Source organism: Stegodyphus dumicola, chromosome 10 (genome assembly GCF_044657685.1).
Source record: "Stegodyphus dumicola isolate Sdum_Otavi_A_Nest chromosome 10, ASM4465768v1".
Taxonomy (NCBI): Eukaryota; Metazoa; Arthropoda; class Arachnida; order Araneae; family Eresidae; genus Stegodyphus; species Stegodyphus dumicola.
Genome location: NC_140777.1, coordinates 33,191,703 through 33,217,643, shown reverse-complemented (window position 1 = coordinate 33,217,643; position 25,941 = coordinate 33,191,703). Strand labels below are relative to the sequence as shown.

The 25,941-nt window shown below is 33.7% G+C and overlaps 2 protein-coding genes across 2 annotated transcripts in view; both read left to right on the top strand.

Annotated features, from left to right (window-relative positions):
• The window catches only part of LOC118179401 (peptidoglycan-recognition protein SC2-like), a 43,537-nt gene extending 29,885 nt beyond the window's left edge, over nucleotides 1-13,652 (top strand). The window contains exons 4-5 of the mRNA XM_035348571.2: nucleotides 11,990-12,195; nucleotides 13,355-13,652. Coding sequence (XP_035204462.1) covers nucleotides 11,990-12,195; nucleotides 13,355-13,492 — 344 coding nt within the window. The 3' untranslated portion in view covers nucleotides 13,493-13,652. The remainder of the gene's footprint in view (nucleotides 1-11,989; nucleotides 12,196-13,354) is intronic.
• Nucleotides 13,653-23,579: 9,927 nt separating this feature from the next.
• Dhrs4 (Dehydrogenase/reductase 4) lies at nucleotides 23,580-24,927 on the top strand. The gene has a single exon (XM_035348572.2). The coding sequence runs from the start codon at nucleotides 23,889-23,891 to the stop codon at nucleotides 24,723-24,725; it is 837 nt and encodes a 278-aa protein (XP_035204463.2). The 5' UTR covers nucleotides 23,580-23,888; the 3' UTR covers nucleotides 24,726-24,927.
• Nucleotides 24,928-25,941: the final 1,014 nt, after the last annotated feature.

The window sequence follows — 25,941 nt, the reverse complement described above, 5'->3', positions numbered from 1 at the left end:
CATGTGTGATTATATCAATGGCGGCGAGAGGCGAAATGAAAGTCTAAGCTTCTGGAAGAGCAGAAACACGTGATCAGCGTCCGGCATTAAGACTGATCGAGGAGTCAGAATTCGAAAAATGAAGTTTTTTGTAGTTTTTGGAAATAAATAAAGTTCAAACATAGTAAAATGTCTATGTCTTTTGAAACACTTGAAAATCATCTAAACTTGCGATATAATCATTAAATGAATAGGAAACTGTAAAGGGCGAAAATGAGGTCATATGGCTCACTAGGGCTAATGAGTGAGAGTAAGCACTTGGTGTTGACCACGAACTTTGATTTTAAAACACACGATACGAAATAGTAAAAATAAAAAGTAAAAGTAAAATTCCTGGTTAAATAAGTAGTAAAACGAAGAATTCATTGATAAAAAGTAAAGTCCTAACTTTACAAAGTTCATCTTTCTTGAATAGTAACTGAAGAGTAATAGTAAAATAAAAATTTTTTACAATATATATACACTACCACCACTTAGAATTGTGGTGGATCGTTCGATGTCTTTTCACTACGTGCTCAATAGTAGGGTCATAGTCTGTAAGCGATTTAATAGCTTCATAGGGAGAATTTCTCATATCTTCAAAGAACTTGTGTGCATAAATTAGGATTTTGTCGTGAATTGGGTTGATATTCAGGTCTTTTTGAATTTGAGAATTTCGCACGAACCAGGGTGCGTTCATTATGCTACGTAAGATTTTGATTTGAAGAACATTTAATTTTTGTCTGTCTATTTTTCGGGCAGTAGCCCAGGCTGGAACTGCATAAGAGGATTATTAGGCGAATAAGCGAGATCTAGATATTTTTCTTGGTACGGAGGTTTAACTTAGAGTTTCTTCCAATTAATGATTAGAGAGCAATGAAAGCAGCGTTAGCCTTATTTGTAACATATTGAATATGATCTTTGAAATTTAGGGTTTTGTCAATATAGACACCTAAGTATTTATAGGAGTTGGCAACAGGAATATCTTGGTTATTGAGTCGGATATTTATATTCACTGGGATATTTTTCCTATATCTGCGGAAGAGAACTACGCAGCATTTATCAGTATTTAGTTTGATTTTTCAGTCTTGAAAAAATTTGTTAATAATGTTGACTTGGAGCTGAAGTTTCTCTAAAGCATTATTTGGAGTTCGTGAACTGGTGAGGATGACTGTGTCGTCGGCATATTTGAGTATATTAGAATGAAAAGGTAGAGGCATATCATTTATGAATATTGTAAAAAGCTTCGGTCCTAAAACACTGCCCTGAGCTACTCCACTGTAAATCCCCCTTTTTTTCTTTTTTCTTTTTTTTTCTTTTTTTCTTTTTTTTTTATTTTTTTTATTTATTTTTTTTTTTTTTTTTTTTTTTTTTTTTTTTTTTGGAAGAGATTGCTTCACAACAGCGCACTTGAAATCGATGATGTTTAAAATAAGAATGCATAAGCTTTATAAAGCTGTTTGGAAAAAGGAAGTTAGACAGCTTATGAAGTAAGCCAGCATGCCACACTCGATCGAAAGCTTTTTCGAAATCAGGGAAGCATGCCGCTACTCCATTCTTTTTTGTAAATTCTTGGGCAATAAATACAACTAAATTTAGTATTTGATATGTGGTAATGTGGCCTTTGCGGAATCCAAATTGATGCTTGTCTATTAGATTAAGGCGTTCTAGATTATTGGTGAGACGAGCACTAAGTACTTGTTGGAAAACTTTTTCAAGCGCTGGTAGAAGACTGATGGGTCTGTAATTATTTTGCTAGCTTTGGATCTTTTCCTGGTTTCGGGATGGTAACAATGATCGAGTGTTTCCACTGCGATGGAGAGTAGCTGAGTCTAACACAAGCACTAAAAATATTTGTAATTAAGAGTATGCATCTTCTAGGTAAAGCTTGCAACGCTTCATTAAAAATCATGTCATATCCTTTAGCTTTACGCTTCTTTTATTTTTTAATAATTTGCTGAACTTCGTTTGGAGATGCAGGCGTAAACATATTAATGCTGGGACTGTTGAAGATGCTATTGACAGAGTAATTAATATCTTCTTCGTCATCAGAATTATTATTTTCATGTTGTTTAAAAATATTTTCTATTTCTTTTGCATGAATTTCAGCAATTGAGTCTTCGGAGTAGTAAAATTTGCCCGTGTGATACAGGGGGTGAATTTGATTGGGTGAAACATTTCTGAGTGATTTAGCTACTTTCCGAACAGAGTTTGGGTAAAGATCCATGTTTTCTAGGAAATTATTCCACGAATTTGATCTATGGGTGGCGATGTCTTCTTTTATTTTTCTGTTCAAATAATTAATATGACGTTTTTCAGTAGGATTGCGAGTAACATGCCATCTTTTTCTAAGTCTATTTCTTTCTTGTATAAGGGATTTAATTTCTTTTGGGATGCCGTAGGGATTTTTATTCTTGACTGTATAGGTAGCATTATTGAGAGCGTTTTGAATTTTGGAGTTTAATCTGGTGATTTCCAGCTCAATATCGCAGTCATAACGAAGTGTGGCTCTGCTGTTTACAGAATTTAGCTGTTCGGTAACCATATACCAATTAACTTTTGTATGAGCTTTAGGGAGAGGGGGATAAAATCCATAAAAGTTGTAGACTATAGGGAGATGGTCAAACGAAAGTTCTGGGAGAACATCAAGATTAGGAGTATTAGGAAGGTTTTTCATCAAAACTGTATCTAAAATATCTCCGAGTCCGTTGTGCGTAGAGTGCGTTGGGTGATTGGGAGCAATGAGATTGATGTTACTATTGTGGATGAAGTTGTTTAAATTTTCTCCATTTCTATTTGTGACTCTACAGTTCCAAGAGGAATGTTTAGCATTTAAATTACCTGCTATTAAGGTGGGGTAGTTATTTTCAGTAAGTAGTTTCCGATTATTGAGAGCAAGAGTGCTTGAGGGGGGACGTACGTACATCTATCTATCTTTTGTTTATATATATAAGCGGCTAAAGTGTGTGTCGCCGATAGTTTATTGTTGCCACTCGGAAAAATGAGCGAGGAAATTAACGTTTCCGCAGTTTTTAATTAATATCTCGGCCGATTAAAGTTGTACGAAGATGAGAACGGTATCGATGGATTCAGAGAATTTTTTGGAATCCGAGGATACGCGTCTCGAATTTCAACTCGGCGCCGTTCCGTAGATATTCGAGAAAAAAGAATATTTGGCACATAGTCAATTCCCTGTAATAGGGAAAACCCAAAAAAGAAAGTGGAAAATGTAGGGAAAATGTAACGAAAATTAGTTTTTAATTAATATCTCGGCTAATTAAAGTCTCAAGAAAACGCGAATGGTCAAAATGGCGTGCCACGGACCTGCGGAATCCAACGGTGTGCTTCGCTAAGCCCGGGAGCCAGCCATTTCGGAGGAGATAATGTTAATTCACCCCATATATATATGCGGCTTAAGTGTTTGTTTGTCGCCGATAGTTTATCGGTTGCTTGCGTAACTGTACTAGCCAATGGGGTGAAGTTGCTACGGCACAGGGTTGCCGTTTCAATTGACACGTAAACAATTTCCTGTAAAACTTGCCTTTGCTATGACCATCCATAAGTTTCAGGGACAAACGCTTAAGCGTGTTAGCATTTTTTTTTACCTGAGCCTGCATTTTGACACGGTCAACTTTATGTTGCCTGTTCAAGAGTTCGTGAAAGAACGGACGTAAAATTAAAAATAATTGATGGCCCTCTGCAAGGCGAGCTTAAAAATGATGGAAAGATATACACAAGAAATGTTGTGTACAAAGAGATCTGTTTAAGTAATACCAGCTACAACTCTACTCTGTTTAAGTTTTATATTTTAAAAATAAGCTCTATCGTTTTTTGTAAGAATAACTGCTTCTAAACTTTTGTAAATATCTGCATTAAAAGTGTTTTTTCATATTAAATCCATAGTTATTTTTCGAATCCCTTAAAATACTGGCGTCCGTGGAACAGGACTATGGATAATTTAAAACGGGAAAGAACACAATTACGGCAATATTTCACAACTTCTTTGAAAGAAGTGGACACTGTTCTAAAAGATGAAGCAGTAAGTAAGATTGATTTGATATCTGTATTTAATATATTTAATAATAAAGCTGACAGATTATTTCAGTTAGATGAAAAAGTTAAAGTAAAATGGCTAGAAATGGAAAATTTTAATGAAGATGAATTTTCTAATGATATGGATTTAATGGAAAACTATCGAAATCAGTGGGTTTCTTTGAAAACGAAAGTTGATTTAATGTTATCAACCACTGAAAGAAAGGGGGATATTTCCAGTGTAGTAAATGAAACCAAGCGAAATTTCCGTCTTCCTAAGTTAGAATTGAAACGTTTTGATGGTAATATTAAAAACTGGCTAGGATACTGGGGACAATTTATAAAGATTCATGATGATGATAGCATTGATGCAGATGACAAATTTCAGTATCTTTTACAAGTAACTGAAGAAGGTTCATCGGCCAGAGATTTAGTTGCAAGTTTTCCACCATTTGGCGAAAACTATTATAATGCTATTGAACAACTGAAATCTCGTTTTGCTAAAGATGAACTATTAATTCAAATTTATGTTCGTGAACTTTTAAATCTAGTTTTAACGCAAGCGAAAAGCGGCTAAAATTTTACTTTGCGAGTTCTTTATGATAAATTGGAGACTCAGCTGCGAACATTAGAGACTTTAGGGATAATGTCTGAAAAACATGAAGCAATGTTATATCCTTTAGTAGAATCAGCTCTGCCTGAAGTTCTTATCAAGGAGTGGGAACACACACATAACCGTGTAGAAAATAAAGAGAAAATGAACATGTTAGGAAATTTAATAGAATTTCTTCGTTTGGAAGTAGAAAGTGAAGAGCGGTTACAACTTGCTCGATCAGGGTCTGCGAATGGTCAATTTGAAAAATTTAAAACGAAAGAAAACATTCTCACTGCAGCTTGTATTGTATCTAATGAAAAGCAAAGAGCTGAGAAAAATGGCAAACATTGTTTATTTTGTAATAAGTCGTTTCATAATACCTCAGAATGTTTTAAGGCTACCGAGATGTCATTGGAGGCGAAAAGGGCAACATTGAAGAAAAGAGGAGCTTGTTTCGTCTGTTTAAAACCAGGACACAATTCTAAGATCTGAAAAGCTTATTTAAAGTGTATTATATGCAAGAAAAAACGCCACAGCATTATGTGTCCAAATATAAATCAATCAAAACAAGACAAACAATCTGAATCGGATGTACAGGTTCTTTTGGTCACTAAAAAATTCTCCAGTGTTAACTGTATTGGTTAAAATCATCAATGATGACAAGTCCGGAATCGTTCGCGGATTATTTAATACTGGTACTCAGAGATCTTTCATACGAAAAGATATTCCGGAGAAACTAGGATTGAAACTTGTAGATCACGAAATGATGAGTCATAGACTTTTGGGGGGCAGTGAAAGTAAACAAGAGTCCCATAATGTCTACAATATTACATTACAAAGCTTGTGTTCAAATTTCAAATACACTATTTCAGTTTTGGACGAAAAGAAAATATGTGGTGCCATTCTACATGTAGAGGATCCTGATATTTATCCAATTTTGAAAAAGAAAAATATACGCTTAAGTGATACAGGAGAATATGTGCCTGAAATAGGTTTATTAATAGGAGTAGATTATCTTGGCGCATTATTGACTGGGAGAATTGAGCCCATTGATAATAATTTGATAATAATTTTTAAAACAAAACTTGGATGGACGCTTCAAGGTAAACAAAGAAACTACTCAAAATCTTTGGAGAGTACTGTATATGCTAAGTATTGTATATGCTAATAATTTAGATTTGACGGAATTATGGAGCCTAGATGTCATCGGTATAAGATGTCCTGCAGAAGTAAAGTCAAGTCAGGTAACCGATGAAGAAACGGTAGGTTTTTTCCCGTAACACTATTAAAAGAAACGAAGACAAAAGATATGAAGTATGTTTGCCATGGAAAAGTGGACGTCCAGAATTAGAAACGAATAAAGAATTAGCCACTAAACGGTTAACGTTAACTACCAAAATTCTCATACGATCTGGGCATTTAAGAGAATATGATGATGTGTTTAATGAGTGGGTTCGGGATGGAATTATTGAAATTGTAGATAAAGACGAGAAAAAGAGACACTATTTACCACATCATCCTGTGATAAAAACTGGTGTAACAACAATAAATTTCGTCCGGTTTTTGATGCGTCGACGAAAGATTCCAAAGGAAATTCCTTGAATAATTGTTTAGAAAAGGGGCCAAATTTATTAGAATTGGTACCCAAATTGATAATGCAGTTTCGGAAAAACGCAATTGGCATAACATCAAACATCAATAAAGTATTTTTACAAATCAGTTTGAATCCAGACGATAGGGAATATTTCAAATTTCTGCGGTGGAAGGAGTTATCAAGACGAGAAGAAATAATCACTCTCCGACATTGTAGAGTGGTATTTGGTGCTTCTCCTAGTCCATTTTTACTAGAAGCAACTATAGCTTACCATCTAGAGAACGCTCCGGAGGAAAGGAAGCAAACAGCTTCTCGACTCAAAGAATCTTTTTATGTGGACGACTGTATTACAGAAGTTTATAATATGGCTCGAAGAGGTAGAGTAAATATAATTTACACTGACAACGGAACAAACTTCATTGGTTCAAGCAATGCTCTAAGAAATTTAGATTGGGAGAAGATCACGTCGTTTTCCACTATCAGGAAAATCAAATGGAATTTTAACCCTCCAACAGCCGCCTTGTGGGGAGGATGGTGGGAGCACATGGTTAGAATGTTGAAAGCGATGTTAAGAAGAATTTTGGCCAGGAAAAGTCTTGACTATGAAGAGTACAACAAAATCTAGGCCACTTACATACACTGGTTATCATAAATTAAAGAAAAATTACAAAAATCACGATTACTAGAAACGTTACATGTAGAATTTTATGAAACTTACCCACAAAATACAACATATAATAAGGTATCAAATAACATAAAAATAAATTACCAGACAATTATGGTAGTATAGAAATTAGCACATGTATAAAATGAACAAATCGAAGGTGTCAGTTTGCTATAGAAAGTTTCTATATAAATCCATAATGCCTAAGGTTATGTAACTACCGAATTTAATTATTTTAACTAACTGCTTACCCTTAAAAATTATCTCTGCATATTAAAGTGAGTTATTTCCTTTCATTAATCCTTACCGTGGTCACAAGATAAAACACAAAAATGTAAAAATTCATGTAAAACTTGTTCTTTGCATCTAGTGAGACTTAAAATAATACAAAACAACTTATCACCTGTGGTGCTTTAGTGGCTTATTAGAACCTTAAATTATACACTGGTTATCATAGGAAAAATCAAAAAATCACGATTACTGAAAAAGTTACATGTAGAATTTTATGAAACTTACCCACAAAATACAACATATAATAAGGTATCAAATAACATAAAAATAAATTACCAGACAATTATGGTAGTATAGAAATTAGCACATGTATAAAATGAACAAATCGAAGGTGTCAGTTTGCTATAGAAAAGGTACCTTCTATAGGGAATATGGTCGCCTCTAAGAGCAATACAGCACATACAGTGATGCGTGATGGTTTCAATTATGCGGTCTATCAGTTCCATAGGAAGAGTTTGCTGTTGCAAGCGCAACAAGGGTCTAAGGGGGCAGACTGAGAGCAGCTAGACGTCTCTCTAAATCATCTCAAACGTGCTCGATAGGATTCAAGACCGGAGATCGAGCTGGCCATTCCATGCGCATAATTGCTTCCCGTTGAAGATAATCATCTACGATGCGAGCCCTGTGTGGTCTTGAGTTATCGTCCTGTAACAGGAAAGCATCACCTATTGCCCCGGCACATGGGCGCACATAAGCATCAAGGATGTCATCTCTATAAACTGGAGCATTCATGGTTTCCGTTAGAAAGACATGGAGGTCTATGCATCCACCCAAAGAGATGCCACCCCAAACACAGACACTGTCTCTTCCGTAGGCATCTCTTTAACGGACGGATAATAAATAACGAGTTACAGGTTCTCTCCATATCAAATAACGCCTACTATCGGTTTCTAGACTAAACCTGGACTCATCCGTAAAGAGAACAGCCCTCCACTGATCAAGCGTCCAGTGGACATGTTGTCGTGCCTACTGCAAACGGTCCCTCCTATGGCGTGACGTGAGCGGCACGCAAATGGCTGGTCGTCTCGCATACAGACCACCTTCGTGAAGCCTTCTGCGCACAGTTGACTTCGACACCAACTTTCCGGTGATTGCAGCAAGGGAGGATCTAAGAAGAGTTGGAGTAGCGGTTCTATTCCTGCGTGCGCATAATGTCAAATATCTGTCATCGGCGCTCGTCGTAGCAGTTGGCCGTCCTTGGCTGAATCTCCTAGGTGCCGAATCTGTGATTTGAAATTGCCTCCAAATTCTATGAACCACAGAAGGACTCACATTTAGTCATCTGGCCACTTCTGTTTGACTTTACATTGCCTCTAGTCTCCCAATGGCTCTCCATCGTAGATCTGCAGGCAAATGATGTCTGGAGGTCATTGTTACGTATTGGCTATCTCAGATTTCTGATATCCTTATCACATTGAAATAGGTGGGCTTGCTCTCAACCATGGACTTTTATTCTCCTCGCAGATGACGTATTCCGAAGGCAGAGCCTCTAATTTGCATATTGCTGTTTTACTCAGCTACTCTTACTTGACAACATATTCAAATTTTACACGGTTTGGCTTATTTTTGAGGGAATTATCGCTATTTTTGTGATTTTTCCTTAATTTATGATAACCAGTGTATATTGAAGACAATTCTGAAGGTCTGAAGTCATTAACTCCCGCTTGTTTCTTACAAAGTATTGCTAGCAGTGAAACAACTAATTTAGAAGAAATCGACAGTAAAAGCCTAAATATAAGATTGCGTTTTGTACAAAAATTAAGGCAGGATTAAAGAATGAGATTTCGGAATGAGTATTTAGCAATGTTGATTCGTAAAGGTAAGAGCCGGGAAGAACCTTTAAGAGTTGGAGAGGTCGTTCTTTTAGAAACTGATGGCAAGCGTATCAACTGGCCTTTAGGAATCGTCATTGAAGTCTTTTCTGAGCAGATGAGCACTCAAGAGTCGCCAGAGTGAGAACAGCTAATGGAGAGAAGTTGAGACCATTCCAAAGACTTTATCCCTTAGAAATCAACAGTTCGGAAAAGTTACCATTCATTTCCCAAAATGCCCGAAGGGATGAAAGTGCCTCTACGAATATGCCTCTACGCTCTGCAGCTAATGATTCAGATTCCAGTGAAAATGATGATTCATCACCCAAAGTCCTAGATTTTGTTACTATAGCTGGTCGACGTGTTAAAATTCCCAATATACTTGATTTATAACTTTTGTTGCAATTTATAGGTATCCTACAAATTGCAAGGTGGGAGGTTGTTTGAGTAATACCAGCTACAACTCGGTTTAAGTTTTATGTTTTAAAAATAAGCTCTATCGTTTTGGTAAGAATAACTGCTTTTAAATTTTTGTAAATATTTGCATTTAAAGTGTTTTTTTTTCATATTAAATCCATAGTTATTTTTCGAATCCTTAAAAACGATATTTGGCATGTGAATTAACATTTTATTATTTAAATCACCTTTATTTATTGAGCTAGCGGTGACTCTTAAGAAATGCACTACCAGTGGTCTCCTTCACTGGACTCCCCTTTAAGCAATTAAGTGAGTAGAAGGGGTAAACCCCGTGGGGCAGTAAACAAAAGGGCGTCCTCGCCGCCTGCCCTGGGTAATTCAGTTTGAATTAGCAGATGCCTTTGCACAAATCATTTTAATTACAATTTGTAATATCTATAACAGCGATCATTTCGTATGACCGCCGGGCTTTCTAGTTACGTATATATGTGTATATCTCCCATAACTCAAAAACGAGTGGTCTCAGAACGTTGAAATTTTGTGTATAGGACTGCTATAACATGTAGTTGTGCACCTACCTTTTTTGTTTACAATGGGCCGCACCAAAAGTGTATATATACACCCACTCTGTTACTCGGCCCCTTGAGCTTAATTTTTTATTCTTATGTTGATAAATTGTGAATTTTTTTGCTTTAAAAATTATTGAATTATGTTGCTCTTATCTTCCGGTTAAGGTTTCTATGCCTTTAGCTAATCTAAATGCAATAGTTATAGGATTAGCAACAATTTAAAAGTTGATTAAGTAAGGCTAAGCCTATTTTTTTACCATAGCAGGCAAATTTGTTTACATTTAAAACTTAGCAGAATAGTTTAAGTCAGTTTCTGCACCTTCAGTGTCTTTTTGTACAGTGGGACCAAAAGTAAAGTTTTAGTTTTGTGCACCGAAAAGTCTGGCTTCTTGCCTGCTGGCCGAATTGCTTGCTTTTGAATAGAAACTATAATTTTAATTGTAAAATTTGCTTTTTTAATTGGTTAACTGTATTTTGTTTTTATGTTTTTCTATACTTTTTAATTTTTAATGAAAGTACTTTGAGGTTTTATGTACTTTTGCCTTGCCGCGAAATGAGAACTAAATTAACTGAATAAGAAATATATCTCTAATGAATTTCGAGAAAATATGTTTAAATGAAATGCAGCAAAAACTGCGTATAGTTTTTAATATTCCGTACAAGGAAGTCATATGTGTCCGCATCCAATTTTTTTTATCTAAGTGTGATAGATAACTATAACAATTAAGTTAGCTATACTAACTTAACTCCTCGCTGATATAACAAAGCGCTTCGTTTCCATTGGCATATTAGCTAAGAAACTTAGCTTATTCAATTAAACCGTTAGCTAATGTCGCGAAGTGAATACGCTAAGCAACGTAATAATCACTGATTAAATTGCTTAAGCGTCCAATAGAGCCACTAGCATCGAGATAGATATTCATTTCGTTGATAGTGCAAGATCCTGACTCGGTACTTCTCTTTTTTTGAAATAAATCCTAATTTTATCATTAACGCACCTGAGACTGAATAAGATTAGCTCTAGAAATTCTTTTTATCAAATAGAATTACAATTTCAGCAGAAAAAGTTTTAATGATAATAGTTAAGTTCTGAATGGGTATTTTTCTTTTCCTGAAAAACATGCGCTAAATATAAAAACCGAATCACCGAATTGCCTTGTGAAAAGTGTAAGGCATTACCTTTATAAATTTATCAAGGACGTCCTACGATTTTATTGCATATGATGTAAAATCATGGAGTAATTTTTATGGTATTTATTTAATCTCTTGTTCCCATCAAAATGTATCATAACTACTTTTCTGCTTTTAGTTGATTAATGATTTTATTGATTTTAAATAACGGTTTATTTTACAAATCTTTCTTGTAAATTTTCATTTGAATTTAGTTTGAATCTTCCCGGTCATTCATAGGAAGCTGCACTGATTTCATGGGAAGTCGAGGTTTCAAACAATTATATGAAATGGTGTCAATCTCTTTTATTTTTTAATTGATGCATTGAATTATCATTGAATACATAAATCAATCTTTTAGCTCATCTTGTTAGGATGCCCTTCTTTGGCTACAATCTGGACAACTTTCCGCATCTAACTAAATAAATTTCGGCTTTAAGAAATATGCTGTCAATCTAATTTCCATTTCTTAAATGGTCCCTGATAAGCTCATTTCTCAAGGGCTCTTTGCTTTCGTCTTTTCTCCAGCAAAGGACTCCATCTAGGCTTCTTCGCATTCCTCAAATGCAATAGTATCTGAGATGTATGTTTATTTGTATGCTCTCCTGTTAGTTGTCCTGGCTTATGAAATGATCATATTTCGTGTTTATGAGCCGTTCACTCAGACAGTAATGGATAATTCTCTTCGTATTTAATTTTTGACAAACTTTATATCCAGTTCATTATGTGTGACCGCTTTGTGGAAATTGTATGAAAGTTCGTTATGCGTGGAACCACCGTGCTTGTCTTCGTGAAAGAATTAATTCATTAAAATACTTTTGTTTTCAGAATGGGCTGATATTGGCTACAGTTTTCTGGTGGGAGGGGACGGACGAATTTACGAAGGCCGTGGCTGGAACGGAGTCGGAGCTCACACTTACAATTACAACTCCAAGTCCATCGGCATATCCTTCATGGGAAACTTCGAAAAAGTCACGCCTAATAGAGCCATGCTCACTGCTGCCAGACAGCTTATTGATTGCGGAATGGAAAAGGTAAAATATCTCAGCTAATGGCTAATCTTTCTGCCGCCAGTATTTCATAGTTTAAATTACAATGTACATACAAAACTAGTCTCTACTATTAGCGCTTCCAGTTTCAAATTAAATGCAACTTTCAGTAATTTAAACTCCTCATTATAGAAAAATAAAAATTTTGAAAAAATTCACTTTTACTTTATACTTCACTTTTCGTTTTGATATGGAAATAGTGGTTACATGTACTTCAATCATTATTTCCATAGTCAAACTTGTTATTTTTCTAAATTTAACCTTTATTCAACAATTACAGCATTATTACAGTTTACGGTAATTTTTAGTAAGTGCAAAGTAAGATATGTTACTTCAGAGATGGAATAAATTTGTTGCTTGTATACGCTCAGTATAGCTTATCTTCTTGCAGTCAGCAATTTGTTTTAAGAATCTTGTATATATAATAGTTCACTCACAACATTTCATTCACAGTTTCATTCAAATTTAGGTATTTTATTGAGTTTTGATATTTCGCGTATTAAGGAGAATTTTGCTTTATGACTGTTTCTATTTATTCTAATCGGAAGATTATTTATAGATGTTTATCTTACATAAGTGATGTTATTTACTGAATAAAGTTCTAAGCCTTCCTGTTCATTTGTTCTAGATATTTAGAGTTGAAATTCGTAGCATGCAACACTATATTCGGCACCACGAGAAAACTACCCGAATTTGTAAAACCCTTTTTCCATATAAATGATTTAAATGAAGCTCCTCTACAAAACAATTCTCGCATATGGTTTCGCATAAAATTTGCATTGCTCCTTTTAACATCATATAAAAATACATAAAGAACCTAAAAATTGCATATGCATGAAAAGATTCTGCTTTGATGTGCTGCCGAGAACGTGTACTTAATATTGAGTCAGTTTTTGAAACAATTCGTACTCTTTACTCTGGTATGCTATCCGAATACATATGCTTGATTGAAACAGTTTATGAAGGTTAGTGATTTGGTGTAGGTTAAAGATGTATGCTTACCTCGAACCAATGTATGAAAAACTTCATGCTTTTATATTGTACCTGAGATGATCCTTATTATTAAGCTAATTACAAAGCTTTAAAGAATTTATATTTTAATCATCTTTAATGTCTTTCCTTCTTTTATTCTTCCTTTTTATAGAACATCATTACTAGAGGTCGTCAGATTCACGGTCACAGAGATGCCAAGTGCACTTCATGCCCAGGAACAGCCCTATACAAGAACATACAGGCCTGGCCAGGATTCAAGGGAGGAAAACTACCAGGATATGTATGCTAAGCTCCTGAAACGCACAGGATAAAAATTCAATAAACTAATTGGTTTTTTTTTTTTTTTTTTTTTTCTTAGAATTTTTGACCTGCTTATATAGCTCAAAAACTACATTTTGTGAATTTTTGCAACAAGAACCCGATTAAAATAACACATTTTTAAATACATATATGTTGGTGTCTTTTTTTAATTACGATTAATTCCTGGTACTCTTAAAACGCACAGGATAGAAACTCAATAAATCGATCTTTTTTTTTTTTTTTTTTTTTTTTTTGTACCCTTAAACTGCTTTCATAACGCAAATATTACATTTTGATGAATATTTGCAACACCTACCCTACTAACAATCCCATTTCTAACTACGTATATGTTAGTAGTAAGCGCAGGTCCTCGGTAGGCGGAAGTAACGTCACAGGAAAATGGCGTGGCGGCCGCAGTCTTGGATCGCGTCACAAGCGGAAGAGGCAGGTTATACTGACGTCATGTATAGCTTCCTTTCTATTCAGTGGCAACGATCCTATATTTTCAAACTTTTATTTTTCTGGAAATCATAATATTTTTTTTATTTTATTTTATGGTAACGGCGTTTTGAACAACGTATTTTGGAATGCTATCATGTTTATTATATTACTTTAATTACTTAATCTACCGTTATTTTTTAATTATTTACTCTTTTTAAATATTTAATACGTTATTAATTTTAATTATTCAGTACGTCACTATTTTAAATTATTAATTATCAGTTTTAAATAAGTTTTCTATTGAATTTTCATATCATTTTCCCTGAATTTTAAAAATAATTCCCACGAACGGGATTCGAACCCGCCATCTTTTGCATAGATGATCTGAGCGTTACCACAAAGCCATGCTTCTGAATGCTTTGAATCTTGTTATTTCACCTTGTGCATTCCTTTTGTTCATTTGAGCTTGTGCAGTGGAAACCGCCATGATTGAAAATTTTACACAGTGTCACAATACAAAATACAGGTAAATAATTGTAAACATCAACATAAAAACTACTATAATAATTGAGCCCAATAATTATTTAGAAACATACTTTTTCGTTTTCATTTGGCATCGGTAAAACACAACTTTAAATTGAGCCCTTTAAAATACCGCTTTTCGTTTTCACTGAAACTACTTTAACTTTATTGTTTTTACCTAAAAATATATCTGCAATTCTGCCAAGAGGCCAGTTACATACATTAACGTTATCAGTCTTTAAAATTACCATAGTTCCAATTTTTATTTTTTAAAATATTTTTTATATTTTCTGCAAATGTTGCGTCCGTTCAATGGCCAAAACCCTTGTCTAACAATAGACAGTCAGCCTGGTGAGCCAACATGCATATATTTCTTATGAAACATCACAATAATTAGATTAGTCAACTTATGATTCTTTGTTACGATTATTAGAAATTTTCTATCAAAATTCAACTTACAGTTAGCTAATCTGCCTCCAACCCGTACTAAAAATGGAAAAATATATCTTACCTTACTACCGGTACCTTACCCTCCTCTTGAAGGCTTGAGATTTCTTTTTTAAACTCAATATACTGAATCATCTTAATAAATTTAATTTCATCAATTTTAAATCCAGCGCTCTGAATAGGATCGGAAACTTTGTCCTTCCCTTTGCAATTGTTTACAAACTTAAAAATAAAACTTAAAACACACATGCTTTTACAGTAACTATTACTTAAATTTAAGAAATCCTCGATGAAAGGGTTAACTTTCAGATTAAGATAAATATTAGAGTCACTAAGGTTTTTAAGTTCGTTTGGAAAGTCCTTCACGATGACTTTCACCAGAAACTCTTTATATGGATACTCGTCGCTCCTCAGGAACAGAGGGTCTTTCCACCACATATCATTTTGTAGAAGTTTACTTAGGTCCAAACATCGGGATATAAGATCACTCGTATTTCTCCTTTGATGACACTTGACGACACTGATGATCATTAGTCAACTCTTGAATTGTTGCCACTCGATTTGCAACACAAGTCTTCAGTTGGTAAGGCTCCTTATGTATCCACGAAAGTACGATCATGGAATCTCGGAATAGTAACTCGTTTTATAGGCGAGACTCTGCATTTACTAGTCACTAGCCTTGCCTTCACTTCTTCATCTCTCGAACGGGACTTACAATATATGGCTGTTCCGTACGCTACATCAGAGGCATCTGCAAATCCATGAAGCTCCATATGGTCTACTTCTGAAATAAAGATAAACCTTCCAACTTCTACTATACTTATAACTTCCAATTCAGTACAGAATTTCTTCCATTTATCAGCTTGCCCTTTTGGCAGTGGTTCATCCCAATTCAGCTTTAACAACAACAACCGTTGGAGGAATATTTTGGCTTTACTTATGATTATCCCTAGTAAACCAATGAGGTCGAACAATCATGCATTGTAGACAATATCTGTCTATTGGTAACAACTATGTCATTATCTAGTTTCACTCTAAAACAGAAACAGTCTCTTCTAAACCTCCAGGACACTCCAAGTGTTGTAGATTCTTCTTCATTAGGAAAGGGATAGGTGTGATCTTCTTCCGCAAGTTCAACATGATTACTGCACCACTTGTGCAGTGTTATTACTGCATTCTTCAGTATTGCAGTTAACTGACATTTAAGCTCCTTAGCTGTACTCAAAGATTCCGCTCCACTAAGCACATCATCCATATAAAAATTTTTAAGATTGCCGCAGCTAATGGAAATTGTGGACCTTCATCAATCGACAATTGCTTAAGAGTTTTCATAGCTAAGTATGAGCACTAACTATACCGGAAGTCATAGTATTAAGCTCGTAGATTTTCACAGGTACATCACTTTTTTTTTTCTACAGGATTCGTTGCAAGCATCTCTGTTCAGGGTTAATTTTAATCATTCTATACATTCTTCTAATCTCTGTCGTAAATGCGAATGAGTATTTTCGAAACTAAGCATGATTGAAAATAGATCATCTTGAACAACCTCTCCATTACGTTGTAAAGAATTTAGCAAAATTCCATGTGATTTTAAACATGATGCATTAAACACTGTTCTCAATTTAGTTGTTGTTTTTTCAGATCGATACATCCCATGTTGGGGCATAAACTACACTACCCCAGGCTCATTTTTCTCTTTAACCAGAGTCATAGCTCTTCATACTCCTTTAAAAATTCCTGATACAGACTTAAATATTCGCGGTCTTTAACTAATCTTTTCCATAGGGAATTTAACCTTTCAAGGGGAAAATCTTTTGAATTTCCTAAGAAAATAGGATCTATGTTTTTGTCATAAATTAAAAATCTTTAAATCTTTCAACATCTTTCTATGTTCTTCATTTACATGCAGATAATATTTTTTTTAAATAATTTCTTTTATTTATAGATATTTATTAGATTTTATAGATATTTATAGATAGATATTTTATAGATATTTAGCATAATATTTGTATAATTATTCTGAAGTACATCTGTTTCATTATTTCTGCCAAATTTAGTCAATTTAGTGTGACTTTTAAACTTGCTCTTTAAATAAACTCTAGTTAAATATTAAAGAGATTTCAAAATTTTAACTTTTCAGGCATGTTTAATGCAGAAATTTACTTAGTTTTTAAAATGGATGTTATTTTCTGGAAAGATTTCGTTTTTTGAATGAACAATATATACTTAAAAATGTATACAAATATGCTCTTTTAAGTAAAGTTAAATATTCAGCGAAATAAAATTTCGTAACTGAATATTTTAATTTCCACGAGCGGAAAAAAAGATTCTTATGATTATACGTGGATAGCTGTTTTGAAAAAGTATGGGTTTCAAATGTGACTTATTTTTCATCTGATTTATGAAAACAAACAAATTAGGTGATTTCAGGATATAGCGTAAACATTTTTTTAAATATCTTCTCGATCTCAAAGAAATTAAAAATGCCCTTGGTATAAATAAATAATAATAATGCCTTAGTTTCCGCTTTTTCTTAAGCAATAATTTCGAGATTTTTTAATACAAACATTGCGGTATTAACTTTTAAACACCTGATCTGTTTTTAAGAGCAATAAACAAAACATTTAGGAGTTATTTAAGGGCAGAAACGGTGATAATATCAATTTAAAATTTGCATTTCACTGTTTTTATATACACTATTCTATTCTGAAAGGGAATTTTAACCCAAACAAAAGAACGTTTTGTCAGTAAAATGCACTATTTAATATCTATCTGTCATTTTATTTCTTCTTCTGTTATGTAAATAACCAACTTAAAATACACATTTCGTAAGCTGAGAAAGCCAGTAACGGTCGAGAGTAACGATAGTTGAGCATGTTAAATCCTAGCGGCTGCATGGGAGGTTTCGAGGTTTTTCACAAGTGTATTGTTAATTACCAGCTTGTTTCTCTCAAAAAATCTCTTCTTTTAGGCAAGTAACCCCTGTGTGCTTTACCATAATCCAAAATCTTTGCCGGGGAATTTTTGGCGCATGTTATCTTATTATAAAAAAGGGTTCAAATTGATTTTTAGCTTAAACATTATTTTCAGTATTAATCATAACATTAATTGCATCAATAGTATTCTCAATATTAATTGCAGGTTTGTATTCATAAATATAATGTACACAAAAGCGGCAACTAGAATAGATTTATATGAAATTTTATATCATAAAAATTTAAATTAGAATTGTTCACAGCGCTTGAGGATTATATGACTAAAAGAGTCGTGTCTCGTAAAGTACGTTTAAAGGGAAAGAATTCGTATTACGTTCACATGAGGGAAAAATCACGAAACCTTCTCTGAAATAAACCCATTTGCCTAGATTTGAAATCCTTCAAATTACCAATCTTTTGCGACATTACCGAACTTAGCGCTCATGGTTCACTCATGTTTAAAAAATTGCTTGTGTATTTTAAATAAAGAGGAATAGAAAAATTTAGGAATCGAAAAATTTAGAAAAATGTAATAAGATCACAAAAAGAATTTAATTCACTTAAAAGAGCATCATGCCCTTTATTTATTTTTTTAAATTTTTTATTTTTTTATGTGCAGAAGAGAGAAACATGTTTTTTGGTGAGCTCATTCATCAGAGAAAACCTTTGCATATAAAGCTGTTTTTTTGAAATGCTCCACTATAAAAGTAATGCAAAAAACAGCATAGAAATTTTTTTCTTACATGCACCAAATGCACGCATTACCCTTTCTTGGATTTGAAGAACTCGCAGAAAGAAAGAAGAATTAGAAATATTGACAACAAATTTTATCGGTGTCTGGCTGATTGCTTTGGGAATACAATGTCTTTCAGTCACTCAAGCTTCGACACATTCAAATGCGAACGGTTCTCAGAAGCTATTCGGGCAAACAAGGCCAACGTATTTAGTTATTACTACTACATTACAAAGCAGAAGCTAAAGATAAAAGTGGCCGCCCACTATGTTAGAGAAAAGGTCTTTCAGTGGTGAAATCGGTCGATGTATTCTTCAAGGGTTGACTCTTATCTGTTTACCTACGTCCACAAGGAAATACCACAGAAACATGTGTTCAAAAGACCAATTTTATACTTCTAAACACTTCCGGTCTTACAGCAAGATTTAAAAAAATTAAGTTGTTTTCGATATAGAAAAAAAGTAATAAGCTAATTTTTAAATTGTTTTACACAGAACCAAGTAAGGAGATAAAATTTTATTTTCTTAATATACATAATTTCTCAGAAATTATTTTCCGAGTAATTTTTTTCAAGTTACGAAAATCTAAGCGCATGTACACTCTTAGACAAAAAAAACGACGCACCAAAAAGGGGTTATCCGAATGGGGCGAAAATCGGTAGAAGAAAAGTACATGTACAGTAGTACATGTACAGAAAAACAAATGATTACAGTTTGAGAAAAATTGGATGATTTATTGAAGTGATAGAGCTTCACAAAGTGAAAAAGTCAATAACGAGTTTGTCCACCTCCGACCCTTATGCAAGCAGTTATTCGGCTTGGCACCGATTGATAGAAGTTGCAGATGACTTCCTGAGGGGTATCGTGTCAAATTCTGTCCAACTGGCGAGTTAGATCGTCAACATTCCGAACTGGTTGGATGGCAATGCCCATAATGCTCCAAACGTGCTCAATGAGAGAGAGATCCGGCGACCTTGCACGCCAAAGTAACGTTCGTCAAGCACTAAGGCAAGCAGTAGAAACATGTACAGTGTGGGGGCGGGCATTATTTTGCTGAAATGTAAATGTGTTTTCAGAATCGCGGTTAAATGCAAATGAAAGAAGAGCAGTACTTAAGGTCGAAGTTCCACTGATTTCGTTAGCTATAATAGTGCATTCACGTACCAGTGAACCTGCTATAATCCTTTCTGAGTATAATTCTCCGAGAAATGCTCTTAACTCAAATGACTTGATTTGCTTCAGTAACATCACGCTCCCCGTTATCATAGCTGGTGATTTCAATTCAAAACATGCAGCATGGAACTCTAGACGAACTAATACTAATATACTTTATAATTTTGCCAAGGTAAATGATTTCAGAATTTACTGCCCTTAAAGCCCAATGAGATACCACCACACAGGATCTGCTGATGTCTTGGACATAGTCATTATGGAAAATATTCAACAAATCCCATATTTAAGTGTTCATATTCAACTGCATTCGGAGCACCTCCCCGTAAAATTCACCTACTACGGTTTTGAGAAGACTTTACCTCTCAGGAGTATCATGAACTGGTCTAAGTTCACCGAAATACTAGATAAACTACCTGCGCATTCGGCTGTGTCTGATAGTTCACATATTGAAGAACAGATTACTAAAATCAATCAGAGAATTAATTCGGCTATTGAAAACTCCACCACTTTCGAAGAACACATTATTGGTAAAATAAAGTCAAAAACCACCCAGCAAAGCAATGGCGCAGAACTGCCAGCCCGGCAATAAAAACAATTCTTAATAGGAAAATTCGAGAAACCGTCCTAGATGAATACAGTTCTGATACCTGGGAGGATTAGTTAGAGGAGGGCATGGAACACACGCAATGGGTAATAGCACCAACGGTGCGAATAGCTAAAAGGCTATTCACACCACCTACGTTTGCGCATGCTCACAATCAGCCCAGGTACCAGCATTTTACGCTGATTTCTGTAAGGCACGCGGTAGCGAGAGCGAAGGTTGTTAACCCTAACTCAGCAATAGAAAGGGTTGTTAATAGTTCACCAGCAAGAGAATAATTTTTAAGCAATAATTATTAGTTATAAAGGCGAGGTCAATCTATATACATGATAATGTTCAGGAAATGATTAGATAAAGTAGGGATTTAATGATGGTTCTAACTGCAAGCGAGGACGTGTAATTTGTTAAATCTTTAATGTATTGACAAAAAGGCTACAGAAATTAACAACAAGCTAAATACTTTAACAACAGGTTAAATACTCAAAAAAATGTAAGTACATATTTTTCTTTTATTTTATAATGGTATACTTCAATTTTTGTTAAAAAATAATACACTATTTTCAGTAATTGCTGAGATAATTATTGTCCATATGTTTTAATATTAATTATATTCTATATAACGTATTTTAAAGTATTTGAATTTAATAATATTCTAATTCTTTTAAATGCTGGTATGATGATTTTTAATTCGATATTCAATTTCAGTAATATTTTAATCTAATTAAACGTTGGCCAAATTTTTTATAGCGGTATTTTTATTCTCTTCTTTGCTATATGAAAGTAATAATAACCTTACTTTAGTATTTTATACTCATAGTAAATGTATTTATTTACACTTGCCTGCCATCTTAAAAATCGACATTTTCAACAAAAATTAATCGTTTACTTTTAACGATATTTATTTATTTATTTATTTATTTATTTTTTTAAGTTTCGAATACTTTACTATGCGTAAAAACCAAGGAGGTTAGAATAGAAGGAGGGAAGGTTCAACTCAAACGGTGAAGCTTGGCGGCCATCTTCCTGTTATCACCGTGACTTGTGCAAGGAAGTCTGTCATTGCAACATTTTTTTCTTTTCTTTTTGAAACATGTCAGCTTGTATTGCATATGGATGCACAAATAGATTATCGAAAAAAATTCCGGGCATTATTTTTCACACGTAAGTATTAATTTTCTTTTTTTATGTAATATGACAACTATGTCAAAAAATATCACAATGTCATGTGGTTTTCTTTCCAAATGTGAAAAAAAAGGACTTAAAATAGGTTATTTAATATAACTATAATCAAAATATATTAAATACATTTTAATGTTTCTGTTTATAGCTGGTATCTTCGTTCAAGATACAATGCTATATGGTAGGATTTAAATTGTATAATTTGAACGTTTTAGTTAATTCGTTTTGTAACTTTCATGAAAAGTAAGAAATCAATTGTTACTATTTTTATTAATTGTAAAGGTGTTAAATAAAGCAATGCTTTTCTTTATATATTAATTATTATTCATTTTTTAAGATAAACTGTTCTGTTGTTAAAAATTTTTTGCATAAACTTACAAATTTCTGGGCAGTATAGTGATAAAATTAAGTAAAATATTTACACAATTGAACATGTGGAAAGATGTATCCAAAAACTTATATAGGTGTATTTCTGTAATTCAACTTAATTAAAGGCAGTTTCTTTGAGATTAATAAATATGAAATGCGCATAAACTGAAATCAATGAATTCACATAAATCTGTTTTATTTTATTAAGATTTATTTTCTAACCTAAGCAAGTCCGTGAAATATGCGGAAACATCATTTTTTAAAGGCTTTAATGTTATGCGCATGCATTTAGATTTCGAACTATTTCTTAATAATTTGCTGTACATAGTAAATTATGGATATCATCTTTATTACTTTAAAACAAAAATTCAACAATAGCGAGGGATTTCATTATAAATTTAACATATTTTTACTGGAAAATAAATGCACGGAACAGGTTAGAAACACGTACATGTCACTGCCGTAATGCAATGTTTTGAAGTCACAAACATGGACGCCGCTTCTTCGGCGGAGTTTCATTCCCCGATAGTGGAGGAAACCGCGAACCCTCCCTCCTTCTATTCTAACCTCCTTGGTAAAAACAGCGTTTTTCAAGATGGCTGACGTTTGTAAAAACCGCGCCAACAATTGCGCCAAAGTAAATCGCCAAAAATCCGTGCAACCGTCTACCAAAGTAGCACCTCGTTCTCTAAAAAGAACGCAATTGCTAGCTGTTTCCTTGACTTAAAAAAGGCATTCGACAAGATGTGGCATAAGGGTTTACTCTATAGGCTACACCTTGCTCGATAGTAGAATCGGTGTTGGCTTGACTCGCTAGGGGTTGTACTTACTTTCCAGGCTCATAATTGGCTCTACTTTATTTGGACTTCAGTATGGACTTCGGACGCCTAGCAGCATGCAGTATTTTACCATATTTACTTATTTTTCACTGAAACAGCAGCATTCTTGCATTTATCCTACCGACAGGTGGGATAAATGCAAGAATCGAAGCTAGCGGAGTAACTCGAATATACGAAAGACTCATCTTCACTCAGCACTGAGAAATTCTCTTCTCAGCTATGAACTTTTACATGTTATGGTACTCAAAAGTTATGTGAGCGCAACGTTGTTCAATCCAGGATGTGGCTTAAGCCCAGGGGCCTGATACAAGTGACGCAACTGCACCGAAGTCTTCTTGTTCATGTTTTTGCACACTCAGATACTAATTTTGTTGTTGTTTGTTTTTTATTTGTTTTTCTTCTTATTCCATTTTATATTTCACTACTAAAGTTTGGCTTGGAAAAAACTTTTTCACGGATATGGCCTACCTTTCCTATATGTCTGCAACTGTTCAAATAAATTACATTGAAAAAGAATTTTAAAAAGAGGGGAAATGTTATAAAATGTCGCCACCTGTTCTCGCGATATAAAACACAAACATGACATAGATGTAGTAATACTGTATCTATGAAATGTGAGCCTTACGAATTAATATCTCAAAGCTACTTCCATTGTTTTGTATACTTTCATTTAATGCATGCAACAGAATAACATGAAGTTAAGTTACCTCTCTCGCATTTTATTGCTCAAGCCCCTTTCTATTGTCCTCCCCCCCCCATCTCTCTGATTGCCGTGGATTAATTTCCTTCATGGCAAAAAGTATTGTTCCAAGGTGCACAACAACTTATTTGTTATTTTGACCAAATCACTGATAGATAAATAGGCCAAGTTTCAAAATTTGTAAAGTAACTTTGTGCTGAGTGGTGTTATCTGAAACATTTTATAGTTTTCCTTCGTGAATAATTTTTCAGAAAATTATTGGCATGGATAATTAATTGAGAGATATTCGATATTTCCAATATGCCCATTGCACTTCATTTTATCTTATCAATTCTTATCCGATTTTTGTCATAATGCAATTATCTGAAGTAGACATACAATAAAATAAGCATTTGCTTCGAAAGAAAATGATTCGTTCTGCATTTAATAAATTGTCTTCAAAAATTTCTCCTAAAAGTTACCTGTTTAAAAATATGTCTACTTCCAATCAAAAGCTATTGGGAAAAGTAGCCATTATTACGGCTTCCACTGAAGGTATTGGATTTGCTATTGCTAAACGTTTAGCTACTGATGGTGCTTCTGTTGTCATTAGTAGCAGAAAAAAAGAAAATGTTGATAAAGCTGTAAGCGATATAAAAACAGTTAGTGATAATGTGAGTGGTATAACATGTCATGTTGGTAAGTCAGAAGACAGAAAACTTTTACTTGATTTTGCAGTTGCCAAGTATGGTGGTATAGATATCTTAGTAAGTAATGCAGCTGTGAATCCTGTTATGTGTCAAGTTCTTGATACTCCTGAAGAGGCTTGGGACAAAATTTTTGATATAAATGTCAAAGCTGCTTTTTTGTTGACACAAGCTGTGGTACCATTGATGGAACAGCGTGGAGGTGGTTCCATTGTGTATGTTTCATCTATTGCCGCCTATAAGCCAATGGAAGTAATTGGTGCATATTCTGTAAGTAAGACTACACTGCTTGGTTTGACCAAAGCTGCAGCAGCTCAGTGTGTATCACAGAATATTAGAGTTAATTGTGTATGTCCTGGAATAATTGAAACAAAATTTAGTAAAGGTCTGTGGTCAAATCCATCATCTAAAGAACTTCTACATCAATTTATTCCAATGAGGAGAATAGGAAAACCTGATGAATGTGCTGGAATTGTATCGTTTCTGTGTTCTGATGATGCATCTTATATTACTGGAGAAAGTATCGCTGTTGCTGGTGGATATTTTTCACGGCTTTAAATTCTTTTATTGAATTATAAAATTAAAATACAGTAACAGATCATGATAAATAGTTTATACAAATATTTTGCTATCTAAATATATAAATCATTTACTTTGTAATGGAAAACTGTATTTGATTGGTGTTTGTATCTGTTTGATATTTTTAATACTATGTTATCTTTTTTTAAAGTTATGCTATTAAACATTATTAGATATAACATTTTTTTCTTGTTATCTCATTCAAAATTATGAAAACATTGAAAGTAAATATCTTGTACAAACAAAATGAAAAATTACTCAAATATTAAAAACAATCTGTATTATTTAAAACAGTACTTTTACAGCATCATAAGACTAGATGCTTTTATTAATATATGTGTATGATTTTTAAATTAATGGATTATTTTATCTTTAAGAAAAATATACAGTTCTCATTGTTTAAATGCATAAATGTAGGTGATACAAACCATATTTAACGAATAATAATGTTCAGAGTTGTGCTGATATAAATTTCAACCAACAGAACAGCAGGATTTTGTTTTGTCTTTTCATTTTCATTTTAAAAAATATTCAAACTTAAGAACCTCGATTAAAAAGAAAGAGATTATTAAATGATTTATCATTGTTAATTTCTTGAACATTCTTTCAAATTTTCTTTTAAAATATAAGTTGGAAATTTGCAAATTTGTGAGCTTACAAAATGCAAAGCTTTCTTGAATGAGAATGTTTAAAAAATTTTCATTACAAGGATAATATTATAGAAAATGTCAAATCAACTATTATTGCTTTTATATTTTTAATGTTCAGCAGCTTTTAAGAAGCAGAAAGTTAAGCAATAAGGAAATTTTTAATGATAGCTCTACTAAAACTCAGCACATTATGACTACTATATATGTGTAGAACACTAGTAAATTCTTCTACAGTGCCTACTGCTTATTAAACTTGCTAACTGTAAAGCTCAGCCACTTATTACATTCAAATTTTCAGGCACCAAAACAAATATATACTAACAAACAGAAAAATTATCATTTATTAAAACTCATCTCCGCTGCTTATAAAACTCATTGGCAAAAGACTATATTTTTAGTGCAAAAATATCTTGCTGGTAGGTATCAAAGCTGTTTATAGTTCATCCATGTAACATACTTTACTGTGACTTTAATTATATAATGCTTCAATAAAATGGGTTTGACCAAATTTTCCTATCTTTCGGTCCCTGGGGCAAAATTTCCTT

Excerpts from the sequence above, each read along its gene's own strand:
- Dhrs4 (XM_035348572.2), top strand. The coding sequence starts at position 23,889 with ATGATTCGTTCTGCATTTAATAAATTGTCTTCAAAAATTTCTCCTAAA.